This window comes from Empidonax traillii, unplaced genomic scaffold, assembly GCF_003031625.1.
Source record: "Empidonax traillii isolate 1590-97213 ecotype Southwest subspecies unplaced genomic scaffold, ASM303162v1 scaffold76:size1281806, whole genome shotgun sequence".
NCBI classification, from domain to species: Eukaryota; Metazoa; Chordata; class Aves; order Passeriformes; family Tyrannidae; genus Empidonax; species Empidonax traillii.
In genome coordinates, this window is record NW_020955269.1 from 1,117,529 (window position 1) to 1,141,156 (window position 23,628).

General features: G+C 37.5%; 1 protein-coding gene across 1 annotated transcript in view; it reads right to left on the bottom strand.

The window, feature by feature from the left end:
* LOC114056038 (protocadherin-9-like) overlaps nucleotides 1–23,628 on the bottom strand; it is a 266,352-nt gene that overhangs the window by 105,667 nt on the left and 137,057 nt on the right. The window contains exon 3 of the mRNA XM_027880853.1: nucleotides 16,430–16,628. Within this exon, the coding sequence (XP_027736654.1) occupies nucleotides 16,430–16,628 (199 nt within the window). The remainder of the gene's footprint in view (nucleotides 1–16,429; nucleotides 16,629–23,628) is intronic.

The window sequence follows — 23,628 nt, forward strand, 5'->3', positions numbered from 1 at the left end:
ATATTTGCAATCCATTTCTGTAGTTGCTTTACGAAGTGCAGTAGTGACGAGGAAACGGAGAGAATATAAATGAGACATTATCATCTGATCTACAGCATTTCCTTAAAATTCCAAATCTTGCTACAGGAGCTCTCATGCATGCTGAACACCATCATCATTAGATAATTACTCATTATAAATGAGCACAGGCTAAAACCAGACATACTGTTCAGCTTTCCAGGCACATACAAGTTTCAATGTTAAAATGAAAATATAATATAATTCAAAACAATTTTTACTGAGCAAAGGTGTTGGATTTACATGTTGGTAGTTTGTTTCCTGGTGACTGGAAAAAATGTGTCTCTGTAGTACTCAGTCACTTGCAGAATCTCAATGTAAAAGATTATTTCAAACTTTAATACTGTTTAATACTTTTTCTGAGTTCCAGAACATAGAGCTTTGGAGAAAGTGGTCCATAGGATTCTATATCTTAACCAGACCTTAGGTTTATATCATACCTGTAAGTAATATCTATCTGCACATTGAGAATAATTACCAGCATGTGGTATCAACTGGATGCTTTGAAAACTACCTTCATAGTTTCACTTCAGCTTCCAGCAGCAAACTGGAGATGTCCATCTTTCAAGAGCCCGCAACAGTAAGTTTTTTATGCATTCAAAAGTGTCTATTACAGTGATGCCCAGAGTTTTCTAATTTGCATTGTGGCATTTATAACTGCAAATAAGAATTGTAATGATTTATAGATTGATGGTTCTTGTTATTAACCACTTCACAATGTCATTATATTTGGTGAAAGATCTTTTTTGGGAAAGATCCCTCTCTTTGGTGGGATCTGTCCCACAAGTCTGTGTCATGTATAAACTCTATCCTGATGCCACTATATAGACCCCAAAGTTAGATTAGAAAATGTATCCTTCTACAGGCAGAGCAGGACTAACCAAAATCACAGTAATACCAGAGGGTCTTTCAGTGCTAGATATACTTTTAGATTCCATCCTGGGTGCAAACAAGGCCCTGCTAAAAGGCAGCACTAAATTCAATATGTTTGGGCAAAAGAATATCACAACCCTATCATTCCGCTGCTGAATAGGTGACCAAGCTGAAGCACATGAAAGGAAAATGAAGAGAAAATCTGTACTGCCTGAGTGAACTGCTCTGTCCAAAGTTTTGAGCTCTTTTTCTTTTCAGCCATTCTTCTGTCTGCTCTATTTAATCAAGGCAACAAATTGACTTGTTCAGTCAGGGTTGACTGTATTTTTTTCAAACAAACCTGTACAATCAATGCAACATTGTTGATGCAGTTGATATATCTTACACATGAAATTAGAATTATTTTCACATTGAATAAACCAGGTCTTTTAGTTCAAGATTCTCAAACAATAATTTACAAATACATTTTCTAACTGAAACTTCTTCTGACATGACCAGAAGACAATTACTGAAACAATGGGAAGAGAAAGGCAAGTTCCATCAAGAACTCCAGAGAAAGATCTCTTTTTCCTACAAACCATGAAAGAAAAGTGGCATTCCAATTTTCAGCTTAACTTGTCTTCTGAAAATTTATTTTTTTTTTAAATAGAGCTAAAATTCGAGTTTGATCTTCCCAATTTTACACTGAATTCTGATAAATACAGTGCTGTGCTTCCTTACCAACAGCTTCACATACCTTTCCTTCTCAGTCTGGGCTTCTTGTTATTTCCCTCTCTGCAGTAAATGAAATTATTCCTTGTACCTTATTAAGAATCAGAGAGACTGTGGAAAACCCAAATGTAACTTCTGAGAAGATGGACATCTTTCACAGTCCTCTGTGAGTATTATAGAGATATTAGAATAGTTTACATTTTGCCGTATTTTCCAATTGTATTGCTAATCAACCAAATTATATTATTTCTCTTTATAAAATGAAATCAAAAGTCATCAAGAGAATCCAATGGATTCTTAAAAACATTTTCTATATATATGCAGATCTATGACTCCTTTTTTGGAGCCCATCTCATGACCTTGATTAACAATATTTTAATTTCCCTCCAGGAAAGATTCGTGCAGATGCATTGTAAAAAAGAAGTGTATTAATGAGAAAAAAAAAAAAAAAAAAAAAAAAAAAAGACATTGTTTCAGGGCAGAATCTTGACAAAATCTCAGATAAAGTGCTTAACATTTAAATATGTTCCAGAACATTTAAATATGTTCCAGAAATACCACCAATATTTGAGTAAAAAACTCACTTGTCTTCAAAGGGATTTCTGTTGAGAAAAAAAAGCTGGCTTATTTTCCTCTATTTGTTACCATGGACATCTGAATAAAGATAGTATATTTTTACTGGAGCCTGCTTCTACTGCTGTGGAAAAATAAGTTGCCATCTGTCTTAAAGTACGTGACTCTGCAAGTAGTTATACATACCACAAAGATAATGATAATTTGAATGGAGTGCATATGGAGCAAACACCTGAGAAAGATCCTGCCTCAACAGAAATATTTTAACAATGGAAAATAAATATGTTTTAGTTAGATAGATATACTGACATCTGATTTTAAAAGTCTTTTTATGCCATATTTTGATGTATTCACACCTTCTGTTTTTTCTTCTCCAATGTCTTTCTTCCTTTCAAGCAGCTTAGATTGAAGGAGGAGTACCATCTTTAACCTTGAGATCCCTGTTTTCATCAGTCTGTGTCATAATCTTATTATTTAAAAGCAATCCTTGGTATTTAACATCTCACCTCAGCATGCAAAATGGTTATGGATTAGACTACATTTCCTGGGGGGTAAAGGATAGAGTGACTGTGAATTAGAAATGCAGTCGCCTGGCTATGCCACAGTCTCACTCCCATCTTCTGGACCAGAAAAATCTGTCTGTGACCCCCCTGTCTGCTCTGCTTATGTGCTTATTTCCAAATTGAGCATTACTAGTCAAAAACTGGTTAGTGCAGGACATGAGGGTTGGTTTTTCCTAGCCACTGTAAATAGCAGGATCCAGTTATGGAATATGCTTAGAGCGTAATCAATTTTTAAAGGATAAATGCAACATATTTCTGTAATATGTATTCTGGAGCTTCGGCAGTGTTGGAGGTAAGAAATCACCTTCGTGCCTTGCAGTGCAGGCAGCTGTCTAGGTCTGCTTTCTAAGCTCACAGCTTGGTCCATCTGTAATTCAGCTGCTAATCATTTGGCTAAAAAGCTGAGATCTTTTCTGACGTACAGTCTATCCTAACCAAATAACCCAGAGAACCACTTAGGCAATGCCAGCTCCAGTTGAGTAACGTGGTGAGTGCCCCGTTTCCCCGTGTCAGAGACAATCACAGGCACTGTCTGCCCAGGGCACAGGCACTGGACTGAGTCACAGACACCCTGGGCTGCCCTGCCAGCCCTTCCTGTGGGAAAGGGGGCAATGACCTTGGGGAAAATAAAGGTCAAAATAGCTCATAGCTCGAGCATGTGTCAATATGTAGGTCGGACTCAATGATTTCAGAGGTCTCTTCCAACCTACGTGATTCTGTGATTTCTTTGAAAGATTCCCAGGGAACATGAAGGTGATAGGGGTGAGGTTGGCAGCACTGAAAACACACTGAAACTGCAGCATAATGCTACAGAGAACTCTACAGAACTCCTCTGCTATGAGGAAAATGATCTATCAGAGTTAAACATTGCTTTTTTTCATGGTCATGAAACAGGACTGAACCAGCTCCCCATTTCACAGACTTGTTAACCTTCTGTCTTGATGAAAATTAACAGCTACAGTTTCTTCTAAATAAATTCTGTAATTTTCACTGGATAAAGCATTCCTCTATTCCTGTCAAAGAGTTGTGCAGCACAGCTGTTTTTAACAAATTCCTATTTTTACTCCCCGACATTTGACTATCATTATGTATATGAGTTTCTTCAGCCTGCGAAGCACATTTTAACAAGAAATATTAATGTCCCTCCACATTTACCATCTTTTATCCCTATTCAGCAAGAATAGGTGTTATACAAAACAGAAAACATCTGCTTATTTGTATTATAATTTCTTTTGAACTCTTTAGATTGGAGACACAAAGTTGATAGCAGAGGTTAATGATGAATGAACAAAGTAGAACCATGTTTGTTTGTAAGTATGTTTCAAAGGGGAAAAAATCCTTAAAATTCTGTATTTTAAAAAAGCATAAAGAAGGAATTATGAGGGAGCTTTTCATTAAGATATTTTTAGTGGCTAAATTAATATCTTTAGTTTTACAATCGTTATAATGATTTGCTCCTAACACAGGGGCTACAATAAGGTCAGGGAATTTTTTTTTTTCCTTGCTTCTGAATATCTCACCTCTCTTGGAGTTTGCTGCTGTATTGTCCATCTTTAATTTTTATGTCAATGCATTGCATTATCATGATGTAGACAGTGTTCTCCCTGGAAATTTTAATCCTGGAATAGGGCTTTGCTTTTTCTCTTTGCTTTCAAGGACTGGGGCTGTATGTGAAGCGCAGTGATTGCAGGATTCCTGTCACAGCACGGACTCTGCTGGAAGCAAACACTCCAAGGAAATGTGCTCCTTAAAGGCCTCACTATATGACCCTTGCTAAGCTCAAAGACACAGAATCTGCATTAAAATATAGTTAGTGAGATTTCTTGTTAGAGACACAGGCAGTTTCAAATAAACCAAGTGGACTCATCAGGTTTATTGAGCAGTGAAGTGTTAATGGTGGAGCCCTGCTATGATCAGCTGCCATCAGCAGCAAAGCAAGTCCTACAAACGTCATGGCTCTTTCCTTGGTGCTTTCTTCTACTGTGCCAGTTATAGGATGACAGAGAGAACAACATTTTTGAAGCTGTGACACAGATTTGGCAATCTGCTGCATTCTGACACAAATTAAGAGCCAGGAGTCATACAATGATCCTGACACAAATCCCTTCCACAGAAATAACCCCACTGTATCAAAAATCACAAGATTTTAGGGGGAAGAAGGCAAACAAAAAAAGAATTGTCCTTTTCCAACTTCGGAATAATTCACAGCATTGCACTTTTGAAATCTTTCTGTAGTTTAGCAGATGTGAACAAAAATATAAAATAAAATTGAGGAGGAAGTACCTTATCTTTTTCCCAAAAGCTAGACATATTTTAATTATGAATCCTTTCATGGAAAGCTGGATAATTTGATATCCAAGCAGATTATTTAACTCTTAATATTCTTTAAAACATACAAATACTTTAATAGTCTAAACTCCCAATTCTCGTACAATTACTCAGACCCCACATATAGACATAACAAATGTTATTCCATTCACAGGACAGAGCAATGCAAGGTAAAGCACCTGCTTTATTTGTAGGGCTTCTGACATACATTTTTTTCACACTGCTGTGGATATATTCGAGTATTGGAGTAGGTCAGGGCAATGCTGACTGATAATGGGGCTGATGGTGAAATATTCTTGTGATCTTCACTAAAAAAGAGAAATAAGGAGCTAATTTTAGAGACAGATGACAAGAGCTCCACCCCAACAGAATCTGTAATCGGTGATATTTGACCCTTAGTAAAAAAATGAGAATGTGTATAAAGAAAAGCTTTAATATTGGTCCTAATGAGACAAAAATTTTTGCCTTTATAGTTTTCAAAGAGCTTTCTATCACCACTCCTATTTCCTTTTATTGCCACTGTTTTTCTTTACATGAACTACTACTGAGGAGGAGAGGCAAAGGTTGTCTTTCTATTTCTAAATAGTTCTTTGGTGTATGATTAGTATGTGACATGAATAAAGCCTTTCTAGGTAGAGAAAGACCTGCTTTCTTTTAAAGTGTTAGGTGAGGGCCAGACTTTATAACATCTCCCCCTACAGAGGACACATCTTCTGGGACACTGGGTTTGGAACATCAGTCAAGATAACCAGATAAAAGAATAACTTTTGAAAAAGTGTGATTGTTCTTCCTGGCATTTCACAGAAAAAAAGTTATTTTGAATGAGAGGATTTGAAGTCCAGCAGACCATACAGAATCAGCTAGAAATGCCCTTTTTCTTGGGAACAGCATTTCAGCTGGATCAGTTGTTGCTTCCTACTATTATTTAGAGAGAATTTTAATTTGATGCACTAAGGTTTAAAGTAGAGCTTTAAGTACTGCAATGACAAGCATTGCAACAGTGCTGCTTGGCAGCAAGGCAAGGCAGCAAGAAGTGTTGCTTTCAAAGCAGCAGAAAAAAGGGAAGATGTTGCTAAGTCCTGTTCCATCTTACTATCCCATCATATTATCCCATCTAAGCCAAGCTATTCAGGATGCATCAGTGTTGCTCACCTTGGCAAAAGTGGGACATAAAAGCATTTCTGAAACACAATCCTCAAGTTAGTGTTGCTGATGCACAGATGCAGGTGAGTATTTGCCAGGCACCTTATACAGTGAGGTTAAACTAATTTCTTATCATAAGACCCTCCATGAAACAGTGGATCTGGGAGTCAGGTGACTCTGTGAATTAAACCAGCATGATGCTAGCCCACCACAGCATTGCCCTGCAGCACCAGCACCTCTCCTTGGCCACACACAGCTCCTGTCTGCTCACATCAGGATGAATTACCCAATTAACATCATCATTAACTGTGAAATTGAATTTAGGGAATTAAGAAACCTCAAGCTAACTATTTTTACAGGATGAAATGAAAACAACGAGACCTGATATGCACTTAGAAGCATTGCCAGTTTGTACAGACCTGCACCACTTTTATTGTACAAGTATTTGTGGTGATTTTTAGTGCAATTGCAGAAAATCAGCTACATTGTGCTCAGAGCCCCACAAATACACAGGAAAATTTCTGTCTCTAATCCAGGGAGTTTACCATCTAATTCCAATTGAAATGTGGGAATGAATATGTACAACCAACCAAGATTGCGTGAGATCAGGCAGAGAATTATGAAAGGGATATGTGAGACAGGAGTTTCTGGAATTGCTAACATCAGTAACACAAAGAGTTAACCTTGAATACATTTAAGAGCAATTAGAATGTCATTTGGATTAATAAGAAAAGTACTGAATCACACAGCATTATGAGTAAAGCACAACCTACACAGAATCCTGCCACTGACTAGAAAGCAGGAACATTATTTATTGATATTAAACCCAAAGGTGAGAATCTCAACCTCTGGTGTAATATAAATCCAAAAGTATCATCATAAATACTCTGCCTTGGTCTCTTCAGCTCAAACATATATATTTTATGTTTCAGAATGTGTACATAATATCAGCGACCAGTAGGTTTCAAGAAAAACTGGTGTTACACTTGCTGGGTCAAGAGCAAGCACAAGGACACCAGTCCTGTGTTCCCCTTCACAAGGGTTTTGGAGCCTTCCCTTGACCTTAATCCAGCAGAGTCCAGGTTTGAACAGCAACGAGAAAATAAAAGGATCACAATGCCAATTATACAACCACAAACACATTACAGAAACAGCAGCTTATTAACAACATGCTGCTTTTCCAGAAGGCTAAAAGATATTTGAAGAATAAAGCCAAAAATATCTCCTCTATTCAGGAATATACAGATACATGTGAGCTTTTTAGAACACCAGCTCTAGTTGTTCCTAATGCATATTTCAACACTGGATCCTATTTCCCTACCAAAAGTCCAGTAAAAAGGAAAAAAAATCAGATTAAAGGATGACCACATCTCTACTCAAACAAGGACTACAATCACTAGATTTATTGACTCAGCAAATGCTGTGACTATAAGTGCACTGTCAGTCAGGAATCTGCTTTGTTCAATACACACAATTTTACCATTTAATTTCTAAGGAAGGCTGGTAGCTGCAGAAAGTCATTAAATATATTTTTCATTAATCACAGTGGAAATCAAGTAATAAATTATTATGCTTCAAATCAAATTATAATCATGTAATTTTTCACATGGCTTAAATGGTATAAAAGAGACTTTTTTTCCCCCTATATTTCCTTTTTAAAAGCAGGAACTCAATGCTAAAACACACCTTAATATTTCATATTGCTAAAAGCTCCTCCTGGAGCCACTGATTACCTTGATTAAAAAAAAAAAAAAAAAATTACATCATCTGCGTTTTCCTACTCTTAAAGAAGAAAGAGAAAGTTTTAGACAAAATAAGAGAGACAGAAGGCCATGGAAAGAATCGTTTTGTGGCTCATAAGTAACAAAAACAAATGTCTTACGAACCTTATCTTGCTGTGTGGGTGGCCAAGTAAAAATGAGAAGCAAAGAAGGCCTTATTCTCAAGAGATGGCCACTGCTTCCCTCTGATGGGAGCCTGGCCAGAGCGGGGTGACTTTGCCACCCCAGATTCCTGCTGCCTCCTGACATTTGTGCCCCATCTTCACACTTGTCATCTGCAAAGCCGGTGGACAAGATAAGGGATTGCTTTGCTGGCAGAGGTCTGCTTCCCCGTGATAAACTCCTATCTCATCCATAACTAGATTTAAGATACGTAGGATACACTCATCTTCAAAGCTGTCACCAGAAGGGAGCTCTATCAATGACTTCAGCTTTCATATGCTGCAGATAAACCTCCCGTTTTAATCTGTGCCCTTTGTGACTTTCTGAGCTATCGTAACCATCAAAGCCCTAATACACTCCCAGATACAGAGTGCTCCAAATTAGATTCCATTTACCCAGCCAAACTTCAGGGCCTCTATTTACTGCAAATATGACAGCTAGTCAGATCTAAAAGGAGTTTGAAAAACTAGAGGGAAGAAATTTGCTCACTATCCACCTCTGCCCCACCAGTCTGCTCACTAGAGCAATAGATTTTAAAACTTTCATAAACCTCAAACAGAAAAAAATAGGATTATCCATTACCATGTCAGCTTAAGTGATAACATAAATATATATCACAGAACATCTGCCACTAAATCACTGTTTATAGATGTCAGATCTCATTTATTATTAAAAGAAACCCCAAAACAAACACTTTAAAGCCTTCCTTATTATTTCACAAGAAGTGACTGATTTCTCAACTGTAAGGTGGAGCTATTCTTTCTAATCATTTTAGATGGAGTAACTTCTATTATAAACCTCAGTCAAGAATTACATTAGGTGGTATTCAAAAAGACATTATTATTGCCTGAATTACTTCATCCCAGTATGTAGTCTAGAAGACCCAACATTTTTTCCCCATTGATTTTCCTCATCAATCCCCATTGATTTTGCATGAAAGAATATGGTGCGTCTCAGACAACTTGCTTTTATCTTACTTGTCTTCAAACAGCAGAAAATGTAGAACAAGGTTTTATGTTCTGATACCAGCAATAAAATATCTAAAATTTACTTTGAGAAGAATTTATAGAAAGTTCTCCTTATACACAGATTTTAAAGCTCAGAGTCTGTGTTCACAGTGCTGTGTCTGACTGAGAGGGGCCAACCAGGACAATTTTTTGCTTTTGCATTTTTTAATTTAATTAGCTTTGTCCATTTTCCCCCCTTTGTGTCAGCTGATTTAATAACTCTTAAGTTAGGCTCTCAGGGAACAAATTACTAAATCACAGAATTATTTCTGAATATGCAATCTGTATCCTCTCAGGTACAAGTGAAAATCTGCTTGCAAAAGCCACTCATCTGTATCATTGTAAATTGACCTCTCCAGTCTGACCTCTTCCCCCCTCTCCACTCATGAACAAATCCAGAATACCATAATGTTTTGTTTTATAGGAGTTTCTGCTGGTTTGCTCCACTGTATGTGCCTATGACTAGACAGTTCTTTTAGAAACAGAGAGCTAAAACATCTGGAAAATCCACAGCTCTCAGCCCTGTGACATTCAATGCCCTCAAACATGTGCCATGCAGACATAAAGCTGCACCTCTAAAGGATATATATACTTTAAAATGTGAGTGTTGAGCACATCCTGATTTTGATCTCTGCCAGTTCCCCCATCTTTTAAATCACACAGCCACTTAATGATTGCTGTGGTGGTTTATAGAGACGTGATTCATGGGCACACACGCAGGAGGTCACTGCTAAGGTTGGCACTTCACAAAGTGGTACAGTACCGTGCTCAGCCATTACATTCTCCCACCTACGTACAAGCTAATTTGATTAAAGGTAGAAGATCAATCAAACTCTATTGCCTCAGAAAGATTAATTACCTCAGCACTTTCTGACTTAATTATTAGTGTTCAGCCATGGGGTTAGAAAAACCCAATACAGCAGAAGTAAAAGGGCCCAATGGGCAGATTTGGTAGACTGGGATGTGTTTTAGCCTGAGATTTGTTATCTTTAACTAATGACAACGTTTTTCTTTTTTATTAAAATTAGACCTAAGCGCTATAGTGCGTTTATACCTCGCCAACAACCGGATTAAAATATTACTGTAACATTTCAACCTTACTGTGGAACTAAATACATAAGGCGAGGACAAAAAAATGAAAACACCATTAAAAAAAAATTCTATCTATTGGCAATCCAGCTTTTGGACAGGGAATAAGAAACTTAAAACTTTGTAGTTTTATTTTTTTTTGTGTCCCAGTGTGAGGTCTGAAGTCCAGCTGCTAGAGCATCCTATTGATGATGTTTAAAGAGTATATTTCAGCTACTGCAGAGTTTCTGATTATCAGACAAGTCAGCATGGCAGAAAACTCAGGCATTTTCCCCAAGGAGAGCAAGCTTCCTGTCTGCAGCTGTCTGTCAGCGTGCAGCACTGACCTTGTCCACTCCAGCACGGCATCAGTGAGATTTATGGGACCCTCCAAGTTGCCACAAAGGTGAGCTGCTGACAGTGCTGGGCACGGTGGGGTCAGCACTGCTTCTCATCAGGGCAGTGTCTGGGCCAAGCTCCCCAAACAGGTGAGGCACCAGAGCACCAACCCCATGTCCAGATGGGGGCTAGAGCTGGAGCCACAGGCTAACACAGAACTGACACTCAGCAAACACATTCACCCCCACATTTCATACTCCCAATGTAGAAAAGTGACCTGTTGCATCACACACTGGGTTTGCCGCTATTACAAAGAACGGTTTATTTATCCCCTCATAAATTTATCAAGTTTCTTTTTATAACCAGCTTTCATTCTCATGCCCTGCTTCTATACTTCCTCACACTGATGTTGCTTGCAACCCCCAAATTTCCAGGCTTGGCTGGTTCACAGGCAGCACCTTCTCATCTCCCTGTGAACCAACTCAGGGCTTCATTTTGGCTCCCACTCTCTGCTATTATGTGAGAGCCCCAATCCCCAGCCAGCCTTTACCGTGCAGTTTAAACAACCCAATATTAATTCCTTTTCCTGTATATAGGCATTTCATTCCCCTGTTATTAATAATATTTCTTTACACCTGTTTCTCATGTGAGTTCACCTTTCTTTAACGTGGGAAGCCAACATTATTCATAACAGGCCCATTATAGTATCAGAAACACCTTGGGGCTTTTTTTTTCTTCTTTTTTTTACCTCTACTAGGAGTAACCCAAGATATTTTCACAATCACGTTAGGTATTGATGATTTATAGTTTATCTTTTTAATACTCAGTTTGTGTTTTTTTATTTTATTTATGCCATTTTCAGCTGGTGCTTTATATAGTAGTTCCATACACCAGGTCCTACGAGAATGAGATATTTGATTTCATCCCACTGCTATTACTTCAAATCCTTAGCACAATCCAATTCTTGTGTCATGCACACCTCCTCCTCTATTTTCAGCAATGCTTGGCTTTGAGCTACTAGAATATTTCATTGACATATTCCTGCTTTTTTAATGCCAAATTCATTAATGAATTTAACGATGGAGATTTTTCCATTCTTGTATTATTCTGCATCTTTTCATTCTTGATTACTATTGCTCCACTCTAATGTGGTGTAATAATAGTTATTAGTTCTTAAATAGATATAGATTAACTATACATGTAGTCCCCAAAATTAAAAATACATGTAATGGATGTGAAATAATAAAGGTAAACTAGTTCTACTCTTGGGAAACCTGTGATACTGTTTATTGCATTATGTTTACGTATGTCTTAGTTTCTTTCTTGTAAATGTTTTCCAGTACTGAAGCTTGACTGACATTTTATTTTTTCTTGACACCTTGTGTCTTAGAATCAGAGAAAAGAAAAAAAAAAACACATTATCAGTTTTGATACCCTGGGAAGAAGATTATCTCCTCCTCTCCATACGAGAGCACTGAACCTGCTCTGACTTTTAGTGCCATTATCATCATTCTTCATCAGCCCATCTTTTTGCTCATCAATATCATCCTTATCAAAAATTAAGGCAAGGTGAAACTGTTCTTTTAATTTTGGGGAAGAAATATATGCTATCTTTAATCATGAACAGATGTCATCCCTGTTGCAAACCTCCTTCTTATGTGGTTAAAAGCCATAGACTGCAGCCTTAATTCTTCTTAAGACTTAATTCTCTTGCAGTCTGATGATCACTTAAAGCCAGCATAAGCTTTGACCCAGCTACCCCTTCACTCATTTGCTGTCACAGGTAGTGCCTCATATAACAAATGGAATTGGGGAATCCATGTATTTAAAAACCCCTTTTCCCCTCCCTAGGTGTTGAACCCAGATGAATTCTTCTACCCAGTTTATCCAAACAGCTCTTCAAATGCTTGTGCTGCCACCAGAGAAAGTGTGATTGGGAGATAAAAACAAGTAGTCAGACACATTTAGCTACACCAGCTTGATGTGACCACAAAATTACAGTGTCTACTGGCTCTCCTTTTGGTCATACTTAGCTCTAGACCTTTTGATTTTCAGCGAAACTTTCTTGGCTTGTTAGTCCCTAATTCATGTTAAATATTCTTTATGGAAACTCCTTTTACCTTAAGACACCAGTTTCCTCCAATTTGAAACCCTGAAATCTCAGTGTGATTTGCCTCATTAACTAGTCCTTAAATTTTCAGCTAGCTTTGTTTATACTTCCATTGTCTTCATAAAGAATGATTACTATTATTTAATTTAAAATTACTTTCAGGTTTTCTGGTTTCCCCACCCCCACCATTCCCAAGCTGCAATCATTCCTCTTACTCTGCCCTATTTATTGGCTGAACTGGGCATATTCTATCTTCTCCAAATAAAAAGACAATTTTGTTCTCTAGAGGAAAGAATATAGTTTCGATAATGCAACAAAAACAGGTGAAGCCTGAAAATCTGCCATTAATATGTTACACATGTATTAAATAACCCAGCATAACTGGGGTTTACATGTACCTTTTAGCCCCTCTGATCAGCATCACTGCTTACAGCCACTAAGAGAACACCACTGACAGAGAGTTTGCCAGGGAAGAGAGAATTTGTTACTCTTTGTTTATAGTGTGTTTTGTACTTAAATGTAACACAGGGCAGAAAAAGAGGGTGAAAAAAAAAAGGGTGGTTTGGTTAAAATCCTTAGCATAGGGAGTTATTGAAGCTTTCTTATTAGTCTGAGCAATTTATGAGCAGAAAATAAATGAATACCACATACAAGAGCGTTGTTACTTAAGGGTAAGGTTCTCTACAAACGTATATGCATTTTTATATTACTATTTACTTAGTGTGACAGTTTATTGGCATCTCTTCCTTATGATGCATCTACCACACTGCACATTATGCTTTTCTGAGGAGGCAACTAAAGTAAGAGAAGACAAATCATTTGAAATAGCCTATTTCTAATTTTAATTAGCACAGTGAATTAATTTTAAAGTTTTACATATAAATTGCTCGTAGCTTTCTAACCACTATAACCTTACAGTTTTTCTTTCCCCTTTACTTCAGTCCTGCACTGGATGTGAATTTGTAAAGCTCCCTCTCACCAATATTTCTCAGGTTTTGTTATTATGTTATGCTCATCTTTTTCAGTGTTTTGCAATAAATGCTTTACTATTGCCAGTAAATGGAATGTTTCCAAAAGACAATAATTTTCAATATTAGAGAAACGAATAACACCAAAGAACTGTAGTCAGGAAAAACAAGAGGGAGAAAACACTTCTGAACATATCTCTGTGTGATGTCGCATCTGTCATCAGCTTTCATAAGGTACTGAATGTCTCACTTGGCTCTACACGTTATGGATGTCATTTCATCCCAAATCTGTCTCCTTTTTAGGCAAAGTTGAACTAAATCACCATCAGGTGGCTAATCAAGCTCAGTGTTCTAGACAATGTTTCAGATTAAGACAGGTCAGATATTAAACATCTTGAGAGGGAATGAAGGCCATGCTTATTCCATTTTAGGAACTCTACTCAGGTTATCTGACTATATATTCCTTTCTCTTTTCACATTAACAACACTTTGGTCCATGAAAGAAGACTAGAAAGACTTCGAATGTATCACGGTACTCCAAATTTAATGAAAAAAAACATAAAAATCAAAAATCTACCAGTATGTTTGTAGAGGAAACTGTGAATTTAGAACTATTTTCACTATTTCACTATTTGTCATGCACGAACCTCAGGCTGAGCACTTGCACAGATCAACACACAGATATTTCGGTTGCTTTTACCTAGAGTAAGTAACTTTGCATGTTGAACACAAATGTCCTGTGGGTCCTCGCATTCTTTTTTGCTTAGAGCAGACAACAGACATCTATTTACATCTCCTTATTTTTCCTGCCGCTAGATGCTGCCATTAATATGAGCATAAAACACTAAAAAGGGAGACAAACGACACTGTCTGCACTGCGAGCATCAGACCCCATCACATCCATTATAGCATTTTGATAAGATACAAGTTAAAAGGAAGAAAAAAAACCCTTTAGATAACATAAACGTTAATTAAACTGTGATTTCAAGTTAAAAACTGAACTGTCAGGTAATTAGACAGGTGATTAAACTTTCTTCAACTTCACTAAGATACCTGCTTACTCTCCAAACAGTGATATGTGTCAATGCCATTGAGAGGCCAGAGCTGTGCTACTTTTAGGGCAACATTCTAGAAGAGTCATGATCCATACTTCTGAAGCTGCAAAAACTGGGCTCAAAAAGCACTGGCAAATCCCAAACCTGAACCTCTTTGTAAATGGCAAGACAGGATCCACACACCTGTTCTAACAACTCCTCATACACCAGGTCCTGCTACACATTCTCTGCAGGAAAGGACCCAGATACTGATTTCATGTACATCATGCTCACTTCAGTAAAGAATAAATATCATAGTCACAAACAACAAGAGAGAGCTGGAAAGCAAGTTCAGATCATAAGTATGCATAGCAAAAGCAGAAAACACACTACATAACTTGATATTTTCTTTCTTTGGGGTTTTTTTCTAGCCCTGTAAAGCTTCATTCTGTGAAGAATCCAGTTTGACTGCCTAGAATATTCTTAAGGGTATATTTCAGCCTCAAATACGTAAACACAAACAAAAGCAAGCAATGAATAATGTTTTCAACATAACATCCAAAACCTCTGATGGTTCTTGTCAGCTGTCTATCAGCTTGGAAAAAAACTGAAAAACATTCAGGAAACATATCATTTTGCAAATTTTAAAAAGTCTGAAACTGAGGATCCCCAGGTACTAGTTTATGAATGAAAAGAAAAAGAGAATGAACCTCACCCATTCAAAAAGCCCCTCAGACTCCAGTCCTGGGTAGAACAAGGCAAAGGCAGAAGGTGATTTCCAAGAGCCAGGCTGGATGTGTCAGAGGCAGTTTGGAGTCAGAGGGAAGGCTCTCTGCTGGATGCTGTACTGACCATTGCAGATTGTAACTACCTTCTCACACAGCTATTTCAAGTGCATAGCACTCACCAATTCATTCCTCATGATATACTAAAGCAGCTGAAATACACCTTTTGGGCCAAGTTCTGCCCAGAACAGATGTATTTTCAAATCACTTATTAAGCCGTTAACAAGGCCTTAGAGGCTTAGAGACATTCAGGTATCTCTTTATCAATGGCACAGTTCAATTTAATCCAGATAAGGAGCCTCTGGACAATTAACAGTTGACTAAAGTTCAGTGGAATCTCCAACTGGCTATCACAGCATAGGAAGCAATGCCAGTATCCACAGCTCTAGTGTGGTCTGGAGCTCACCTTGATTTTGCCCAGCTTTCTGACACCACAAGAAGGCAGTCACGATGGCAGAAGCAAGAAGACAAACTCTTTTGAGATTATTACTACACGCCATTGTTGTTTCCAAAAGACAAATCAAGAAGCCCTTACTTCTGGAGACTTCAGTCTCTTTGCAGACCTTCCGTGAGTTCTCCCTAATTAACTGCGGCAAGTAGGGGTTTTGGAGAGGGAAACAGGTTAAAAAAAGTCAACTCCCTCAGCGCAGTATTTATGACTGTAAGGGCAACAGCATTAACCTCATCAGAAAGCTCCTCTGAGTATAACACAGCAGGTCTATAAAAATACCAGGTCATGCATAAGCCCTTAACATCTCAAAGTGTTTTATTTCCAACGGTCAGACTTCATGTTTTTAGAAATATAGCGTTTCTTCAGCCACATTAAAATCAATATTTGTTTTTAATAATTACCTGGTGAAAAAAAAGCGCCCCACTTCCAAGACTCGAATGATTTAACAAGTGAGATGACCAGAGTTCATCACTTACTGGACTCGGGGTCCGAGTTGCCGTCTCCCTCCGTCCGGCTGTTGGGGGAAGCCTGCTCATAGTACTCCTCCTGGGGGAAGCCGAGGGGCAGAGGGTGGGATGTGCTGGCCCCACTCGTGGGTTCGTGGTCTCCAAGCCCACTGTCACTGCAGCTTTCCTGGGAGCCATCTGGGAGGTGAAACGTGACACGGCGCTGAGGCTACAAGGAAGGAACAAAATTATATGGTTTCCACTACAGTATCAGTAATTGCTTAATGCAGCCAATTTAGGAAATGTATTATTTCGGTTATCTGCTGGGGATGCATTACCGAGAGTTGTGCACAATTTCAGGCTTTCATGAGCAGGCAGCCTGCTTTCAAACCTGCTTCACCTGACAGCACCGCTTGCTGCTGTTTTTTAAAAATGTAAGCCCTGATGCAAAATGAAAGACAGCTCAAACTAAAGAGATTCTGTCAGACTTCACAAGTCTTTGGATGCCTTTTGTATATTGACTTGGAGATTTCAATCATGTTTTGAGGCTCAATTTATTTTCCTGCTCAGTTTTCTAGTTTTCAAAAAACATTTTCTTTCCCATTAAAAGCTGTTCCACACTTTTGGGCCTAAAAAATGTGACACATTTATAATGCTGTTGGATTCTTCTAAAGCAGAGAAAGAACAAACAATAACAAGTCATATGAATTGAAAACTATTTTAATAGATTTCACACATCTGTTAAGCTAATGAATGAAAAGTAGATTCCATTACTCTCCTTCAGACATTTCATTACAACTCCCTTGATTTCTGTTATACTGCAGACCTGACCTTAAGTGTAAAAGGCTGGAAGCTGAGAAACAGTGAGCTGAGGAAGGAAAGCATCACAGTCCAGCTGCAGAAGGAAGGGCCAGGTGAAACGAAGCACCTGATGCAGCAGGCACAGGACAGTGTTTTCACTACCTAAGTGACTCTGCATGGTTTAGGAACTGAATAACTTAAACGTAAATCTGTCCCAGTATGAAAAGAAAATAAAAAAAAATAAATAAGCAGCTTTCCTTATTTTGATGCATATGTTTTCCATATTTTCAAAACAAGAAGACTGAAAAAAAACCTCAACAAAACCAAACCAAACCACAGTTTAAAATGTTCTTAGTGTCTTGTTACTCAAAATTCCATTTGAAAGGCAATTTAAATCTTTCCAGGTTTGGAACTTCTGGGATTAGTGAAGCTGGAGATCAGATTTTTGATGCAATTATGCAAAAAAGTATGTAGTGTTTATAATAGAGCAGATGTTGTCAGAGGTCTCTAGATATTTGGTTCCTATAGGGTGACGGTGTTGAAAACATTCAATTATATTAAGTTTTTGCTAAAAAGTTCTGTCCTTCCACTTTTCAAAATCTCTTTTTGTCACTGTGACATTATTCCACATGCCCACAGACAGCTGCTGTACAGTGTGTACAGCCAAGAACACGGCAGCATCAGCTCTACCTATGCAATTCCTGACAGATGTGAGTGACAGCTCCGCTTAAAAGCTACCAGTAAGACATTCAAGGCTTTCCCAGAAAACCTGTTTTAGTGCTTCACCACTGCTAATGGAGAGGTTTTCTTCTAATGTCGAGCCTGCCTCTTTCTTGTTGCAAAATAAATCACTTCTTCAGTCCCATCTATCATGGTCTGCTTATTCCCACTCATCTTTCTGACATTTGGCACTTTAGTCTGCTTCAGAATAAACGGACCTTATTATTTCAATCTGTCCTGTGCTTCTCAAACGTTGTCCCGCCCCCCCTGCACACACACACGGCCCTGTGCACTGCTCAGAACTCATTACACAGCTTCAGCCAAGATCCTTAAAGCACAAAGTACTGCAGAAGGATCATTTCACATCTCCTGCAGGACCCACCACTGCTTTGCCTTCTCCAAGGCAGTGGAACACATTTTCCTTGTCAACCACCATAATATCCAGGTCCTTTTTATTGACCATTTTCCTTGTTGTTCCCTTTTTGGTTATTGCCATTGATTGCAAGAGCCTAAGACTGGCACTTTGCCTTCACTCTTCCTGCCATTCTGTTTTTCCAGATGATTTCATCTGTTCTCATCAAGTACACTTTGCCTTCCAGTCCTGCTTTCCTGTTTATCAAATTTGCAGATTTTACACTCTCCCTTATTTGGCAGATCTTTAACAGAAATTGGAACAGATCAAGCCAAGACATCAAGCTCAAGTTGAGCTCTGAAAACCTGAACACAGAATGACTTCCCATTATTCAGGATAGAAAGGGGAGAAGACGTCCCTTCTGTGAGTGCTGGGGTAGCCTGACAGCACACTGGAAAAAAATTCAGATGATGAAAGGTTCCCAGCTAACACACCCACAGCCCCCAAGCATTTCTGGTGTCACCAGAAGAATCTTCTCGTTGAACTCCATAGTGAGCTGCCTACAGCTGCCCCAGGGCTCTGGAAGGCTGACTGGGACAGTGGTCCTGCCCCTCCTGCTGGCTTTTCCCACTACAGATGGGTGGAAATACATGGAATGTCTCTGCACAGTCAAAAAACAGATGGATCCACAGAAATTACTGACATGTAATTCTACTATTCCACTCGTCAGCTGCCTCTCAAAGCCCTATTCACACCAGCAGTGTCAATCAGCTCTTTTCTCCAAGTCCAAATAACTAAAGTTTTGTCAAATTGATCCAGTGAAAACATCCCAGCAATGTTTCTGATGTACTCCCTGCATTCAAAACTGCACTAAGCTTGCACAGCTAAGGCTTGTGGAAATGGAATATACTATTTCTTTGATGTGAAGTGAGTTTGGTATTCACAGTATCTATGAAAAAAATCCACTTTCATTGCTTGAGCTGTTTGTAAAAACCATATTTTGTGGAGTTTGCATTGCTGTTTTGTGTTGGGCCTATGATATTTGGTACCCACACTACCTTTTATCTTCTCCTCTCCAAACTACTATTGAATCTTAAGAATAAAGTACTCTTAAAGCCTTTTGTAGCCCAAGTTTTAGCATTAGATACCAGTATTAGCTTTTGCACATGACAGGAAATACAATGGTTAATACTATATGCAACTGGAATTCATTGTATGTAAATAAAAGAATATTTATTTTCATGGCTTGTTGTCAAAATACAGCAGAAGTTTTTAACCAGATGACAGTAGAGGAGATCAGAAAGTCATCAACTCTTTTTTTTCTGTTTTTTTCTTTAACTACCTAGGCCAGTGAGAAATAACAATACCCTAAACAAAATTCAAAATGCCACTAACTAACACTCACATTCAGTAAAAAACTGTAAATATTTGGTTGCATAAACTGAGATGTTATTAGTTGGAAGGATAAAACCCATATGATTTAAAATCAACTGGCATCAGCTAAAGGCTCCTGATTTTTAATTTGATGTCCCTGAGAATGTCACACCTGATAACGCTGATGACAGAGCACTTTCAGAAGAATTTATCAAGATGAAAAAAATCCAGCTATTTCTCTGCATGGCAGCGCTGCCATTTTCCTAATTCATGCAGGCATCAGACAGTGATCTGGAACAAGTAATTCTAATAAAATTTTGCCAAAAGCTGGGACTTATCTTCTGTCACAATTATTTTGGAAATTTCCTCCTTGAGGCATTTAAATTTCAATTTATAAGATTACAAAATATCCTCAGTCTCCAGCTGCTTTTCTATTTATCTCCGAAGGGAGTTAGCACCGATAGTAATAGAATAACAAGGATTATGGTTTGTTTTATTTATTTGAATGACAGTTAGCACACTGTTTCAAAAGGAGAGAAATGCAAGCAAACCTATTATGTATTCTTAGTGGGTTCTGATGTAGGAACTTGTAATACAGACAATTAAGCTGATAGGGGACAATGAAGTGAAAACTTAAGGAAAAATGTACAGTAATCTATAGTTTCTCTGACACATTTAACAATATTAAATTACTCTTTATTGGTATGAAAAAAGAATTTTGCTTCCAGAGATGTCACGAACCCAGACACAAATGCTGTCAGAGGTCTCATATGGCATTCACTGCGTTTGGTAGAAGCAGAGCGTGTCTGGAGGGATCAAATTATCTCAGAAAACCGCAAACCTTTTACTCTCATTATTGAAATTTATATGAAGACTGATCAAAGCCCCAAACTATTCTGTGTTCAATCTTTCACTGCAATAATTAGACTGTGGCAGTGGGAATAATAAAAGATGAGTCTAAGTAAATAGCTTTGGATACACTGAAGGGATGATTTCTGGAATTATACACTAGGGGTTAGCCAATTTATAATCAAAAAGGAAGAAAAAGGTAATAGAAAAAGCAGCAGATATCAACTGAGGAACATTAAACTATTAACCTTATTATCTTCATTCATTGGAGCAAATTAATATCCTTTTAAAAGGAGATCATAAAGAAAAAAACATTTCTTTTATAATTTATGCTGAATTATATTATTTAGATGATAATTCTGATTTAAAACAGACCTTATTTAGGAGATGTTCTAAGTGTAAAAGAATAGGACTACTTCAACATTTTCCTCCACTATTAGCAGTTGTAAATAAAGAAGTAGTAAGAAAAATGTTTGATTTCCTCAGTTTCTTGTGTCTTTCAAATGCTGGGAAGATGTGAAGTACCTTGAATAACCAGACAACAACTATCTTCAGGTATGACCAGTAATTCTCAGCTGTTAAAAAAAAAAAAACTTGATCAAACTACAATTTCCAGCTCAAATCTCTTTGGGCTCAACTATCACCTTTTGTTCCAAAACAACAATCCAATGTCTTTTGCCATAGGCTTACACTGAGACAAACGGGACCCAGCAACTATCAGTGCAAAATTCTTAGAACAACATGAAAACAAACAGCCTGAAAAGATCCAATGACAGACCCAATGGGAAATATGTCTTTGTGTTGAAACTCAACAAAGACAAGGCAGTATTTTCATTTTTCCTTTCCCTAAACTTAGTAGTGAACAGCACAACTATTATGGCCCAAGGAGTTTCTATCAACTGTTTTATAAATCTGTATTTCACATAATTTTTGCAACTTGGAGCACTAAATTAAATAACTTCTATATTTTTACCAGCAAGGATCTGCATGTCTCTTGGAGCATCTACAAAGATGCCGAACATTCTTGGTCACCATTATTACACACAATAAGAAACACTTTATCAAAGGCAAATCACTGTTGCAATCACCTTTTCTAATTTAGTAGTGGCTTTTTTATAATTTTTTAATATGCCCTACAGTGATCCTGCACAGAACTGATATTTGGATTTTTTTATAATTTATTTATTTTGGGGTTTTTTTTGTGTGTGTGTGTAATTTTTGCTGCTTGTTCGGGGTTTTTTTTGTTTGTTTGTTTGTTTGTTTTAAAAAAAGCAAAATGAAGGGCACATACCCTGGGGGAAAGAGAGAGGTAGTGTGCAAAGTGATAATACCCAGCTAATTGCAGAAGTCCAAGCTAAATGGACACTAAAATCAGTTTTTCCCTATCTCACATGAAAAAGTAACACCCCCAACTACTGACAATACTGAGAACCTCAACTGTCATCTCATACAGATCAAACTTGTTCAACAAGCCTTTCTTTTCTTTGGTCAAGTTCAGTTGTTCCAGCTCCTGCCCTATCTTTATTGATTTCAGCTTCTGATTGTCTATTCATTTGTCAAATCAAACAGACCTGTTCTTTTCCCAGTTTACCATATTTACCCTTTTAAATATTGCCAAGATTTTACATTTTCAACTCTTTAAAACTTCAGAAATCCAATATAATCCTTTTGACATTCTTGATATAAATTTATCTAGTCCTCCTAATTTAGTATCATTAATATTAATAACTAATACCTTATATTCTCACTAATTACTAATGGAAAATACAGCATCTGGCTTTCTTCTAAAGAAGAGAAAGCTCTGTTAAATACTATTACTTTTCCTCACTGTGATTAACAATCTTACTGTTCCATAGTAGTATGAGATGTAAATAATTCTAGCTTTTACTTATTATTGATTTAAATAACTCCTCCCACTTCATTAATGTATTTAGATGCAGGAAGCATAGCCTATTTATTTCAAAAGGGCAAATAGAAGCTTGGTTGACTGCCCAGACAAACACAAATTCAATATGGATGATTATCTTAGACAGATTTGTACATTTTCAATGAAAGAATTACTACCTCCACAGCAAATCAGCGGAACAGATGGTGCCCCTACACCTGCTCAAATGGAAATTACTTAAAATTGTCAGATCTTGTAGTTTGATTCACTCACAAAAAGAGTTGGCTCAAGTGATGAGAAATAATCTTGCAAGACTATCTTGTAACTCTACCACACACTTATTCAGGGTGCCTTTTGGAAATCAGACGTTCATCTCCCTGCAGGCATTTCTTACAGGCATGAAAAACTGCACTGAACTGATAAGAGAAAATGTCAGATACTTCAGCTATTGGCTATTGCAAAAGAAGTATTCTGTGAAACCCTTTTCCATGTAGGTAAGCATAAGAAGGGTTTTTGTAACATCACCCGCTTTAAGAAGCAAATTTTCACTGTTTCGTTTTTCACTGACGTGACTAGAGGCTAAGCCAATACCCTCATCTTCCTCTCGCACCACAGAGGTCAAGGAACAAACTCATTAGCCAAATCATCACTAACAAACCCATTATAAACCTGAAACTTCACAAATTTCTGATCAACAACTTCAAAGGGTATTTATTTTCAGATGCTAATCCTCGTTGCACTGAAGAGTATCTCTCATGTGACATTTCCCAGCAACATTTAGCAATTAAATTGTATTTTCTGAGCTTCTTGAAATAACAACAAAGAAGTGAAATAAAAAGCAAATAAAATTCAAAATAACATTTAAAGCATGTCAAACATTTTATTTAGCTTTTGAACGGCAGTTATAGTATGCTAGATGTCAAAATGATAGCTGAAAGCATGCTTTTTAAAGTTTAATTCATGTAAGTCTTCAATTTGACATGTGATTAAATAAAAATTACACATGAAAGTTACACTATGGTTGTACTGTTGCTAAGTCTGAAAAATAAAAAAGTCTCAGTTGTGATTTTTTTCTTTAATACATTCTTCATTTTACATCATCTTTGATGTTATTATCTTGAATGCTCGATTTCTGATAGGCAAAGATATTTTAGTGAAAGTACATAATCATAAACAATAATACCATTTTGGTAATATTTGACATCTATTCTGACTGCTGGCCCAACAACAAGGACATTTTTTGGCAGA